This window comes from Equus quagga, chromosome 12, assembly GCF_021613505.1.
Source record: "Equus quagga isolate Etosha38 chromosome 12, UCLA_HA_Equagga_1.0, whole genome shotgun sequence".
Classification (NCBI taxonomy): Eukaryota; Metazoa; Chordata; class Mammalia; order Perissodactyla; family Equidae; genus Equus; species Equus quagga.
In genome coordinates, this window is record NC_060278.1 from 81,285,519 (window position 1) to 81,298,623 (window position 13,105).

The 13,105-nt window shown below is 37.0% G+C and overlaps 1 protein-coding gene across 4 annotated transcripts in view; it reads right to left on the reverse strand.

The window, feature by feature from the left end:
* ATRN (attractin) overlaps positions 1 to 13,105 on the reverse strand; it is a 177,577-nt gene that overhangs the window by 84,979 nt on the left and 79,493 nt on the right. For all 4 annotated transcript variants that reach the window (XM_046678084.1, XM_046678087.1, XM_046678085.1 and 1 more), the window contains exon 12: positions 1,819 to 2,039. In XM_046678084.1, the coding sequence (XP_046534040.1) occupies positions 1,819 to 2,039 (221 nt within the window). The remainder of the gene's footprint in view (positions 1 to 1,818; positions 2,040 to 13,105) is intronic.

Genomic DNA, 13,105 nt, shown 5'->3' on the forward strand with positions numbered 1-13,105 from the left:
TATTTAGAAAAAAGTAAAGAACCTGAAGAAACATTATTTTGTACCCCCAACAAAAGTACATAGAAAGTGAAAAACAAAGATAGGTTAATTTAGTTCAACAATAATGAAATATAATGAAAGTAGGCCTGGTTCTTTGAGTACTTTTCTCCCCAAGAAAAAAACTAACTACCGATAGAATGAACACCAAGAGCTGACCAGGAGCCAAACGAAGTAATGTAGGAGACCAAGCCATTCCTCCCAGCTATTAGACAAGGCTAATCTGGGCCCAGGAAGTAGGCAGCACCACAGAACCCCAAAGGAGGCACTAGGCTGAGCTCCATTTTGTACACGTATATGTAAATCCAAGAGTGCAACTTCGAGAACTTCTGGGCTACTACTGACCTACTGCACCTCCTACTGACCCTAGACAGGTCAAGGTCAACAATAAAAGAGAAGGCGCCTAACCATGTTACCTCATCTGTTGAACCACTTGTAGACTTGGCAAATGGTGGAGTCCACGGACAAGAAAAGGTGGAGTCCACCCTCACAAAGACCCCAGGAGCCAGCTCCTAGGTTGCTCTTCCTGCCCTGGTCATTACCCCTAGGACTGGGCCCACACAGAAAGCAGAGTGAATCAGGGTGGTGACATCTGAGATAAGTTCACAGCAAATGGGTTTATATTGAACCACCTAAGATAATTAAACATTGCCTATCAACTTGCACATTTAACTTTTACAGTGTAGTTAAAAAATAACCACTTCACTGATTTTATCCCTTTTAGGACACAGTGACTAACCCTACCAGGTCATCTTGGTTCTCTAGCACTCACTGGCCTACCAATGAACCTGGAAGTTGCCTGGGTATTCTTACTGAGGATTTATGTTCAGCTGAATTTGGAGCCTTCCAGGAGAATGAAAGCTGACTCTATCCACCATAACTCTCATGGTAACTGCTACACCAACCCTAATAGTTAAAAAATTCAGCCAACATACTTTAAATTAATTGAAGTGAACAAATACTTTGCAGAGATATTTTTCTTACTTTTAAAGGACTTTCTCAAATATTACTTCACTGTATTGCACTGTGCTGTATGTCAGAGCAAAAGGGTAAGAAGTTAAGCAGGCAAGATGAAGAAAGACTGGAAAACATAAGGGGAGGTTCTACAAGGAGAGATCACTTCCCATCCTCAGCAACTGTCTTGCTATCACTGCTATGCCCAACTAGAGAAGCCAGAAAAGAATTCTTTGCAAAGACAGCAACTCTACCTCTACCCACTAGAACAATCTACTCCAACACAGCTTTTCTGGGTTGGTCCTCTTAATCTCCTCCTTAACGTCAGAACTGCATAATCTAATATGGTACCCACTAGCCACGTGTAGTTTTTTATTTAAATTAATTAAAATTAAAAATTCAGTTCTTCAATCACACCCATCTCATTTCAAGTGTTTGACACCATATGTGGCTAGGAGCTACCACACTGGGACAGTGCAGACGTAGAACATTTCCATCATCACAAAATAAGTCATGGGACTGCACTGCCTCAGACCCACTACAGCCAGGTTCCAGAGTTGGTATCCAAAGTTTATGCAACGTCAACGAGGTTTTGTCTCCATCATTTGCAGACAGCTTCTAGGAGCCACATGGCATGTTCCCATCCATTGTAAAGATACTTACAATCCAATTTTCAAACACCCATAAAGCCTTTGCGTAAGTTATTACTGAATAATTTTGGATAATAAAATGAACATAAAACTTGTACATATGCCTTAAAGTGCTTTCATAATTCAGATAAAATGAGATCTCAAATTAATTAAATTTTAAGAAGAGGAAAAAACATACTTCTTTTGGAAAAACACTCGGATTTTAACTTTTCTTCTTGTGCTTCAGTTACCGACTCCCAGGAGATACACTGAGATGACCCTGTGTCCCACACACACCGGATGCCAGGTCCTGCTGCTAAACAAGCAGCTTCACTCCGGTGTGCTTCACACCATTCTGAGGTGAATACCAGGATGTCACTGAGGAGGAGACTATTAAAACCACCAAATATATACATGGTGCTAAAAGAAACAAAAAGGAGAAGTAGTTTACTAAAAACTTACATCAACAAATGTATGATATACTTTTTACAATCTTCATACAAATCTTACATATCAAAAGTCCTGTAAGAAATTATTTTCCAAGATCTCAAAAAACATTTTTCTACCCTTCCCTCCCAAATTCCAACCTTTCTTCCTGACCTGTGACTCCCCAGAATAGTTCCAATAATCCACCAACTCTTTACAGCTACTATATTAAAAGTTCATAATAAGCTGGTGACTTTTAACCATGATTCCCTGGAATATTCTAGTGTTGGGGTAAGCTAACATCTTTTTAAATTAAACACATAACTCTACATCTAAATTTTTTAACATGTGTTTAAATATCAAAAATAAATATGTATAATTTTAAAAGCTTAGATGAAGGCTCTCTAATTAAAACTTTGTAATGAATACATAGACCAATAAGAAACAGATAAAAGTACACATGGAAATTTAGTACACAGTAAAAGTGGCATCTCAAATTAGTGGGGAAAAGATGGACTTTTCAGTAAGTGGTATCGAGATAACTAAATAAAGACGTGGAAAAAGAAAATTGGATCCATTTCTCACTCTACACCAAGATAAATTCCAAATGGACCAGAGAACCACCTGAAAAAAAAAGAAAAAAAACACACATGCAGCAGAAGACAGCATGGGTGAACTACTTTATCACCTGAGAGTAGGAAAAAAATCCCTGACTTAAAATCCAGAAAGCAATAAAAAAAAAAATTGAAAAATGTCATCATATAAATTAAAAAGACTTTCTGCATAGGAAATAGTGGTATAAGCAAAATGATACATTGCAAAAAATTATTTACAAGTTATGTTGCAAGAAAGGATTATTCCTAATAGAGAGAGAGCTTCAGCCATTTTGCAAGGGAAACATGCAAAACATCAAACACACAAAAAAATAAAGTTGTCATAAGAGAAATGCAAACTAAAATTACACTGAGGCAGCATTTCTCACCTAAAAACACAAAAGTATGACAATACATGGACTGGTGAGGGAATGGGGAAACAAGCACTCACACACCGCTACTGGGCATACAAAATGGTACAAGCCTACAGAGGGGAATCTGGCAATATCTCACAAAACTATGCATCTATCTTTTGAACCTGTAATCACATTTCTAGATGTCTATCACAAAGATATAATAGCAAAAATACAAAAAAGTATACATGAGGCTATTCACTAAAGCATTAACAATAACAGCAAAGACTCAAACAACCCAAAGTGGCCATCAACTGGGGATGTGATAAATAAACTATGGTACATCCACACAATAAAACAGTATGTAGATGTAAAAAGGAATGAGGATGATTTCTACATACTGCTAAAGAATGATCTCCAGATACACTGTTACGTGGAAAAAAAAAAAAAAGGAAATACAGAGAAAAGTATACAGAATATGGAACCATATATCTTACCGAGGGAAGAAGGAGCTCAAACACACACACACACACACACAAATCCATTTTTTCATTTTAAAAACAAGAACAACAAAGTTTCTCTTTAACTAGTCTTCTTAAAAGGTCTAGAAACGACTGACAGACAATAATGTACAACTGAAATTTCACAAGATTGTAACCTATCATTAACTCAATAAAAAATTAAAAATAAAAAAAAAGGTCTAGAAACAATGATCAACCCAGTAGCAATGAATATGACTAGCACTTAGACTGTGCTATCTAAAAACCATTCTCGGGCTGGCTGAGTGGCCTAGTGGCTTAGTTCGGTGCACTCTGCTTCAGTGGCCCGGGTTTGGTTCCTCAGCGCGGATCTACACTACTCATCAGTGACCAGGTTGTGGCAGTGACCCATGTACAAAATAAAGGAAGACCAGCAACAGATGTTACCTTGGGGCTAATCTTTCTCAAGCAAAAAAAGGAAGATTGGCGACAGATGTTAGCTCAGGGCAAATCTTTCTCAGCAAAAAAATATATATACATATATTTATAAACCGTGTGTGTGTGTGTGTGTGTGTGTGTGTGTGTGTGTGTATAAACCATTCTTTCCCCCACCCCTCAAAGAAAACTAGGACTCTTTAGAGAAAAATCTAATTTCATTTCTGTGATAAGAAACGTTCATGACAGGCCAGGAAGATCTTATTATGCCAGAAAGAAAGGAAGACTAGGGTAGTATCAAAAAGACTCAAGAGGTAACATGAAGAGGTGTTTGCTGGCCAAAATTGGGAAATGTTTGAAATTTAATAAGAATAAAAACTATGATAGATTGAAACTTATCAAATATTTTTAAGTCCATGAGTTCCTAATGACACATGTCCTTTCCTGCCAAAAAGAAACCTCATTCATCATATTTGGAGAATGCTAAAAAATTAGTCATCGTTCTGAAAATTGGTAAATAAAGGGAAAGAATCAACCCTATGAACTGATCTTGCCAAAATACACATTGAAGTGAATCTGATCGAGCTAATTTATTTGTAGGAAGTGCAGGAGAGAGATCAAGATGTTATTTGAAAGCATGGGAATGCAAAAATCGAAATCTGGACTACAGGAAACTCTACAGGACAAACAATCCAGTTTTTTTAACAAATAAGGGAAAAAATGATGGATGGGGAGCCTCTATACCAACATAAAAGACATTTCAACCAACTACAATATATGGATCTTGTTTGGATCCTCATTTGAACAAGGTAAATTTTTAAAAATTATGAGACAACTGGGAAATTTGAACATTGATTGGACACTGAGTGATAGTAAGGAATTACTGTTTTACTAATAAAAGTGTGATAACTATTGTAGCTGTGTTTTAAAAAAAAGAGTCTTTATCTTTAAAAGAAACCCAGTCAATCCTCATTATTCATAGATTCCATATTTGCGCAAACACCTACTTGCTAAAATTTGTTTCTAACTCCAAAACCAATACTTGCGGTAGATCCACAGTCATTCGCAGACATGTGCATGCACAGAAAAATTTGACCTCAGCTAGAGATACACACATGCACGCACATTTCCAGCTGAGGTCACACAAGATGACACTTTGCCTTCTTGTTTAGTTCTCATACTATAAACAAATGTCTTTTTTTATGGTTTATTTAGTGACATGTTTTTCACATTTTTGTGCTTTATGTTGGTGACTTTGCTATTTAAAATGGCCCCTAAAGCACAAGAAGCCGGTGATGTGCCTTACAGAGAAAATACATGCACCAGGTAAGCTTTGTTCAAGCATGAGTTATAGTGCTGCTGCCTGTGAGCTCAATGCTAATAAGTTAACAATATATATTAAATAAGGTGTCTTTGAAGAGACACACATAAAACAGGTTATGAATTGATTAGTTGATGAAAATGTACCAGAGGCTTCCAGGAACTTCTCCCTATGTTTCCCCCTAGGAGCAATAATTCAATATTCTCTAATTCAGTGTTCATAGTGACTTTACAGAACACAACTATACCACAAACAATGAGAATCAAATGTATTCTGAAAGATTTACTCATTAAATTATATGCCAGAGAGCTGCTTCAAAGTAATCTGGAGTGGGTAAAGGTGGCCATTAGTTGATGATTGCTAAAGCTGAGTGATGGGTACATGGGGTTTCATTATACTACTCTCTCTACCTCTGCATATGTTTCAAATTTCCATAATAAAAAGTTCTGACCTTTTTTTTAGGGAAAAAAATCCCACAGTACATGATTTATCCGCATTTAGCCTAAATCTCTTTTCTCTTGAATATTAACATGTAATAATGAGTTCAATTTTATTTATAGTCTAAGGGTGAAAAAAATCTTAATATGATCATTTATAGTATCTGTCTCTAAAAAGAACAAAGTCTAAACCATCCTATCCATTTACTCATTCATTCAGAAATATCTATTCAGTAGTACCATGTACAAAAAACATCTCTAGTCTCTGTGCCTTCAGCCTAGAGAGTCAGCTAAAGCTCAGCTTTATCTCTCAGCTGCTTCAACTGGATGAGAAAACTCTCACAAGCTGAAGCAGCTCAATTTATCTCTTTGAACTCTATTCATCTCTTAGTTTCTGCCCAGTATTTCTTCATTATGTTGTGAGGTCCTTACTGTATACTTTTTAGTTGTCTTTCAGTGGGAGACTTTGTTGGCTACTGCCAGAAGTGAAAGTTCTCCTTGGGTCCAGTGTCAAGGTTTTCAGCCTAAAGTCAAGCTCAACTCCCCTTCAGAGACATGGTGATCATAGTGTACTTTAATAATGATTTCACCATATTTGTGGTGATTTGGAAGGCTATGTGTTTGAAGAGGCTGCAAGCAGCTCAGAAGATAGTGGAAAAGGCCCTAGCTATCTACTTGTTCCTGGCTGAACATGAGGCCTTGAAAACATAGAAAATAAAAGCCAGGGCAGATCTGTAAACTTCCTGAACTGTGCATACATTCCCCAAGTCAAACACACATCCATCAGCAAAGAGTGGAATCCTCACTGACTTAAATTGTTTAAGCAAAACCACTGACCAATCATTAGCTGATCACTAAACACTGACCTAGAGGCAATCTCTAGAAAGTCAGGTTTAAAAATAAAAACAAGAAAAAATTACTAGGCAGAAAAATCAGCAGTGGCACACTGGTAGAGACAGACTCCACCGAATTAGTCTAGGCAAGACACTAAACAAACAAACAGCAAAAACAACCCCCAGTAGTGATGGTGAAAGAATCAGTATCTAGACCTGTTACAATATATCACCTAAAACATTTAGTTTTCAAGAAAATACTACAAGATATACAAAGAAACAAAAAGGTGTGACCCATACAGAGGAAACAAAACAGTTAATCAAAACTGTTTCCTGGGCCAGCCCGGTGGCACAGTGGTTAAGTGCGCACGTTCTGCTTCGGTGGCCTGGGGTTCGCCAGTTTGGATCCCGGGTGCAGACATGGCACCACTTGGCATGCCATGCTGTGGTAGGCGTCCCACTTATAAAGTAGAGGAAGATGGGCACGGATGTTAGCTCAGGGCCAGTCTTCCTCAGCAAAAAGAGGAGGATTGGCAGCAGATGTTAGCTCAGGGCTAATCTTCCTCAAAAAAAAACCCACCTATTTCCTGAGGGGGCCCACATGTTGGACTCAGGAGACAAAAGCTTCAAAGTACCTATTATATTCAAAGAACTGAAGGAAACTATTTCTAAAGAATTACATGAAAGTATGATGTCAATGACTCAACAGATAGAGAATACCAACAAGGAGATATAAATTACAAAGAATAACCAAATGGAATTCTGGACTTGAAAAGTACAACAGGTGAAATGAAAAATTCACTAGAGGGACTCAACGTCAGATTTGAGCTGGCAGAGGAAGACACAGCAGACTTAATGACAGATCAACAGAGATTATATAATCTGAAGGAAAAAAATAAAAAAATATTGAAGAAAATGAAAAGAGCCTCAGAGACCTATGGGACACTGTCAAACATTCAACATACATTATAGTCCCAGAAGGAGAGAGTGAGAAAGGGCAGAAAACACATTTAAAGAAATAATGGCTGATCACCAAGACAAAAAACAACAAATGTTGGACAGGCTCTGGAGAAAAGGGAACCCTCATCCACTGCTGGTGGGAATACAAACTGGTACAGCCACTGTGGAAAACAGTACGGAGACTTCTCAAAAAAATTAGGACTAGAGATACCATATGACCCAGCTATTCCACTACTGGGTGTTCAAAGAACTTGAAATCAACAATACAAAGAAACTTATGCACCCCTATGTTCATTGCAGCACTATTCACAATAGCCAAGACATGGAAGCAACCCAAGTGCACATTGACTGATGAATGGACAAAGAAGATGTGGTATGTATATATATATATATACACACACACACACAATGGAATACTACTCAGCCATAAAAAGACAAAATCGTCCCATTTGCAACCATATGGATGGACCTTGAGGACATTAAGTTAAGCAAAAAAAGGCAGACAGAGAAAGACAAACATCATATGATTTTACTCATATGTGGAATATAAACAAACTTATGGACAAAGAGAACAATTTAGTGGTTACCAGGGGGAATGGGGATGGAGGGTGGGCACAAGGGGTGAAGGGGCACACTTACATGGTGTCTGACAAATATTAATGCGCAACTGAAATTTCACAATGTTATAAACTACCATGACCACAATAAAAAAATAAAAAAATAATTAATCTACACATGCATAAAGCTTAACAAACTCCAAGTAAGATAAACACAAAAAGATCCATGCTTATAGACATTATAATCAAACTGCTAAAAGTTTGATTATAACTCCAAAACAAAGAGAAAATCTTGAAAGCAACAAAAGTAAGATGACTCATCACATACAAGAGAATCACATTAAGATTAATGCCTAAGAAACAACAGAGGCTAGAAGGCAGAGGGATGAGAAAGTGAAACTGTGGAAAGAAAACAATTGTCAAGTAAGAATTCTTTATCCAACAAAACTATTCTTCAAAAGTGAAGTTGAAATAAAGACACCCCAGATAAACAAAGATTAAGAGAATTCTTGGCTAGCAGGCCTGCCTTATGAGAAATACTAAAGTAACAGTAGTTGGAGACTTCAATATCTCACTGTCAATAATGGAGAAAACAACTAGACATAAAATCAGCAAGGATACAAAACATTTGAACATTATTAGCCAAATGGACCTGACATCTATAGAACACTCTACCCAACAATAGCAGCATACATAATCTTCTCAAGTGAACATGGAACATGCTCCAGGAAAGACCATATGAAAGGCCTAAAAAAAAAAACCTCAATAAATTAAAAAACAGAAAGGAATTCATCAGAGTATCTTCTCTGACCACCAGAATGGAATTAACAATAGGCAGAAATTTGTGAACACCACAAATATTTAAAAAATAAACAACATATTCTAAATAAGCTATGGGTCAAAGCTATGGGTCAAGGGAAATTAAAATATTTTAAACTGAATGAAAACAAAAATATGCCATATCGAAATTTATGGGATAGGATTAAAGTAGTACTTAGAGAGAAACTTAAAGCTTTAAACACCTATATCAGAAAAGAAAGATCTGAGATCAATAACCTCAGCTTCCAACTTAAGAAACTAGAAAAAGAAAAGCAAACTAAACCCAAAGCAAACAGAAGGGAGGAAATGATATAGAGAAGAAACAATAAAATACATAAAGAAAAACAGTAGAGAAAAATGAATGAAACCAGAAGTTCATTCCTTGAAAAGATCAACAAAATTGATAACTATTTAAGTAGACTGAACAAGAAAAAAACAGAGAAGACACACATGAACAAAATCAGGAATGAAGAAGGGCCATGATTACTGACCTTATAGAGATTAAAAAGCATTATAAGGGAATATTATGGACTTTTATACCAACAAATTAGACAATTTACATGAAATGGACACATTCTTAGCAAGACAGAGATGATCAAAACTGACTAGTTTCTCAAAAAAATGAAAAAGAATACGCAAAATAATTGAAAGCTGGGATTTGAATAGATATTTGTACACCCACGTTCACAGCAGCATTATTCACAACAGCCAAAAAGACAGAAGCAACCTAAGTGTCCGCTGATGGATGAATGGATAAACAAAATGTAGTATATATATTCAATGGAATATTATGCAGCCTTAAAAAGGAAATAAATTCTGACACATGTTACAACATGGATGAATGAACCTTGAAGATATTATGCTAAGTGAAAGAAGCCAATCACAATAAGACAAATACTATATAATTCCACTTACATGAGGTACCTAAAGTAGTCAAATTCAGAGGGACAGAAAGTAGAATGGTGATTGCTAAGGACGGGGGAAAGGAAGAATGGGGAGTTACTGTTTAATTGGTAAGAGAGTTTCAATTTTATAGATGAAAAAATTCTGGAGATGGATGGTGGTGATGGTTGTCTAACAATGTGAATGTACTTAATGCCACTGAACTGTACACTTCAAAGTGGTTACTATGGTAAATCTTATGTTATGAATATCTTACTACAATTTTAAAATACCAAAAAAACAAACAAACCCTGCTTAACAAGAAATAGAAAATCTGAATAGACAAACCTATCACAAGAGATTGAATTAGAATTTAAAATCTTCTCACAAAGAAAAAGCCCAGGTCCCGATGAATTCTACCAAACATCAAACATTTAAAGTAGTAATACCAATCCTTTGCAAACTCTTCCAGAAAATATAGGGTGAAACAACATTTCTCAATTTATTCTATGAGTCCAGTATTAACCAGACAAAGATATCACAAGAAAACCACAGAGCGATATCCTTCATGAATGAAGGTGGGAAATTTTTGAACAAGCACACAGGGAGAATTTTGTGGGTGATGGATATGTTTTCTTGATTTGTAGTGATGATTTCACAAGGGCATACTTATGTCAAAATTTATCAAATTGCACACCTTTGATATATTGTAGTTTATTGTGTCTATCAATTCTACCTCAATAGAGCTGTTAACAGGCCATATATGCAGCATCACACATATTCAAACAAAAGCAATTATCTAATAGCTCCAGGGAAAGTTCTTAAAATGCTATTGTGAGACCAAGGCCGCAAGGTTATCAAAATGATACAGTTTGTATCATAGAGTACACTGGGCCGTATCTGCCACAGACATGCTACCTCTGTGCCTCTTGTGTGGTGTTCACTGGGACATCCTCAATCCTGCCAACCACTGTGCCAGACTAGAACCTGAAGAAAGAGGCTGCGGGCTGTGCAGACAACACAGGAGAGACAACACTACCCTTAAATATCTGAGGGAGCTTTGCATGACAGAGGATTTGTGCTTCTCTTGCAAAGATTTAAAGAAGAGAAATAAGATCAACAGGCAGAAGATATAGAGAAGCAGATTTCAGATAATACAAAGGAGGACTTGCTAATAACTGGAGCTTCCTTCTTAGGTGAGTTTTCCATTCCTGGACACGTTCAAAAGGGTGTCTTCTTTGGTAGGCATTTTCACCAGCCCCGAACATGTTTAAACGGGATGCCTGCATGAAGGGGGAGTTTGGAACAGGTGACTTCAAGGATCTCTTCTAACTCTGAGATCCTATGATCTGCCAGGAAGTTTAGTACTAACTCACAATGAGGTATCAAGTAATTCACTCTCACCGTGCACCAACTTCCCTCAAATCAACAGAGGACTAACTGAAGCATAAAGATTTTGTGGCTCTCTATTGTTACTATATCTGAAAGCTGACACACTGCAATAACCAAAAAATGAACACCCCGTTTAACTGTTAACCTCACCATTGGCTTCCTTAGTGTCACATTAAGCAATATGGATTCAATTAGTCAATTTGTTGCTTAAACCAAATAAGCTCCATCTCCTTCCCAGTACATTGGTGTTCTCAGCAATTCTAAATCCATCTGGTCACATGTCAGCTATGTGAAGGTAGGCAGAGTCCTTCAAAGATGCCTGGAGCAGGTAACTGAAAGGATCAGCTGCATCCACAGTAGCCTCAATACCTCATGGCCCACTCTTCTTCCTGCCTCCCTCAACAACCACAAGGGTAACAACTAAGTGACCGGATGCACAGCTGACCCAATGCTGCTGATAGATTAGGAGAACCACCATTCAAAACACAAAGAAATCATGTGAAACAAAGTTTCTCTGTCAGTAAATTATTTCATAAAATTAAACTAGCCATTGCCTTTTACTACACGGCCTCTCTCATCATCCCCTGCCCCCTCCATGCCTGCACCATACACACAGACACTCACATACAGGCTCAAACACACCACTGAAATTATACAAAAATAAAAACATTATAACTCAGACAAGCCATTCTCAATTTTGATTCATGGTTAAATTACATCTTATGGTAAACTGTCAATTTCTCTAAGTTTGTTAAAACCTCAGAATGTTTTAATAGAAGATTCACTTATTTGCTAGTTATCATCACTGTACTTATAGTTGCCATTTAGCAACTATTATGCCTATTATGCCTATTATGCGCCAAACCCTGTGCTAGCAGAACGCTAGGAATATAAAGATGAACAGAGCTGAGGCAAGGTACCCACAGGTAAGATGATAACAAAATGGTCCCACCGCTTTTCAGATGAAAATATCAAGAGGTACTTACTAGAAAAGTTTAAGGGTTTTCCTTACTGAGGGAGTATCAGATTACAATTTAAGATAACACTTCAAATTAGTAAAGTAGTCAAAAATTCTTCCATTTTAATATATACCTATCGAATGTTCTCACAGTAAAACCATACTTATCACTAAATTTCAGCTAAGTGATTACTTTATAGAAGATGTCACCTTTTCCCAATATCTAAGTATTTGAATTCTGTCCATTCTTCCTTCACATCTCCAAGATGTGTTGCTTTCGTATCTTTCCTAATCCAAGCTGAATTACCTTCATCTAACTCGCATCATCACAAGAGGAATTTTGAAAGTCGAAAGAATCCTAACATAACATCGGCATTACAGCATTTAAACAGTTTCAGGATTTAAAGAGTCTAGAATTTTAAAAGGTGAAGTAAACAACAGTAATAAAAGCAGAAACAAAATGAGAAAAATTAACATGATTAGGCCGTTTAGCAAATCAAAAATCTTTCCAGCACACTGTAACAAAAAGAGTGGCCACTCTGGCTCTCCCTTATATGACAGAGCCTTCCCCAGGGGCAGATGTTGAAGAGCGCTGTGAGTTTGGGCCAGGCATTTCTGAGTGATGCCATGAAATGCAGTGCAGACTTCAGATTATCCAAAGACTACAGACTTGACCTATATGAAACTTCACAATCTCCCCATCTCTGTTCCCCTACTTTATCCCCCATCTGAAGTGCCCTCTCTCCTTTTTTTCAAATCTTTCCTTAACGTTCAGATACAACTATGAGAAACTTGACAACCTAAGCACCACAAATGATAGCAAATAGCAGAGAGCATAAGACAGTAATTGCAGATAACTTCTGTTGCCCCGTGCATTCAGACAACAGCAAACATAGCACACTCCCGCATGCTAACAAAACCATGTCAACAAACATGGCATTAGAAATAATTCAAATCCACAACAAAGATTTTAAATATAAATCAGGAAATTCAGGCCTACATAACTCTGTGAAAAACAAATGGGATGAGAGAACCCTGAGA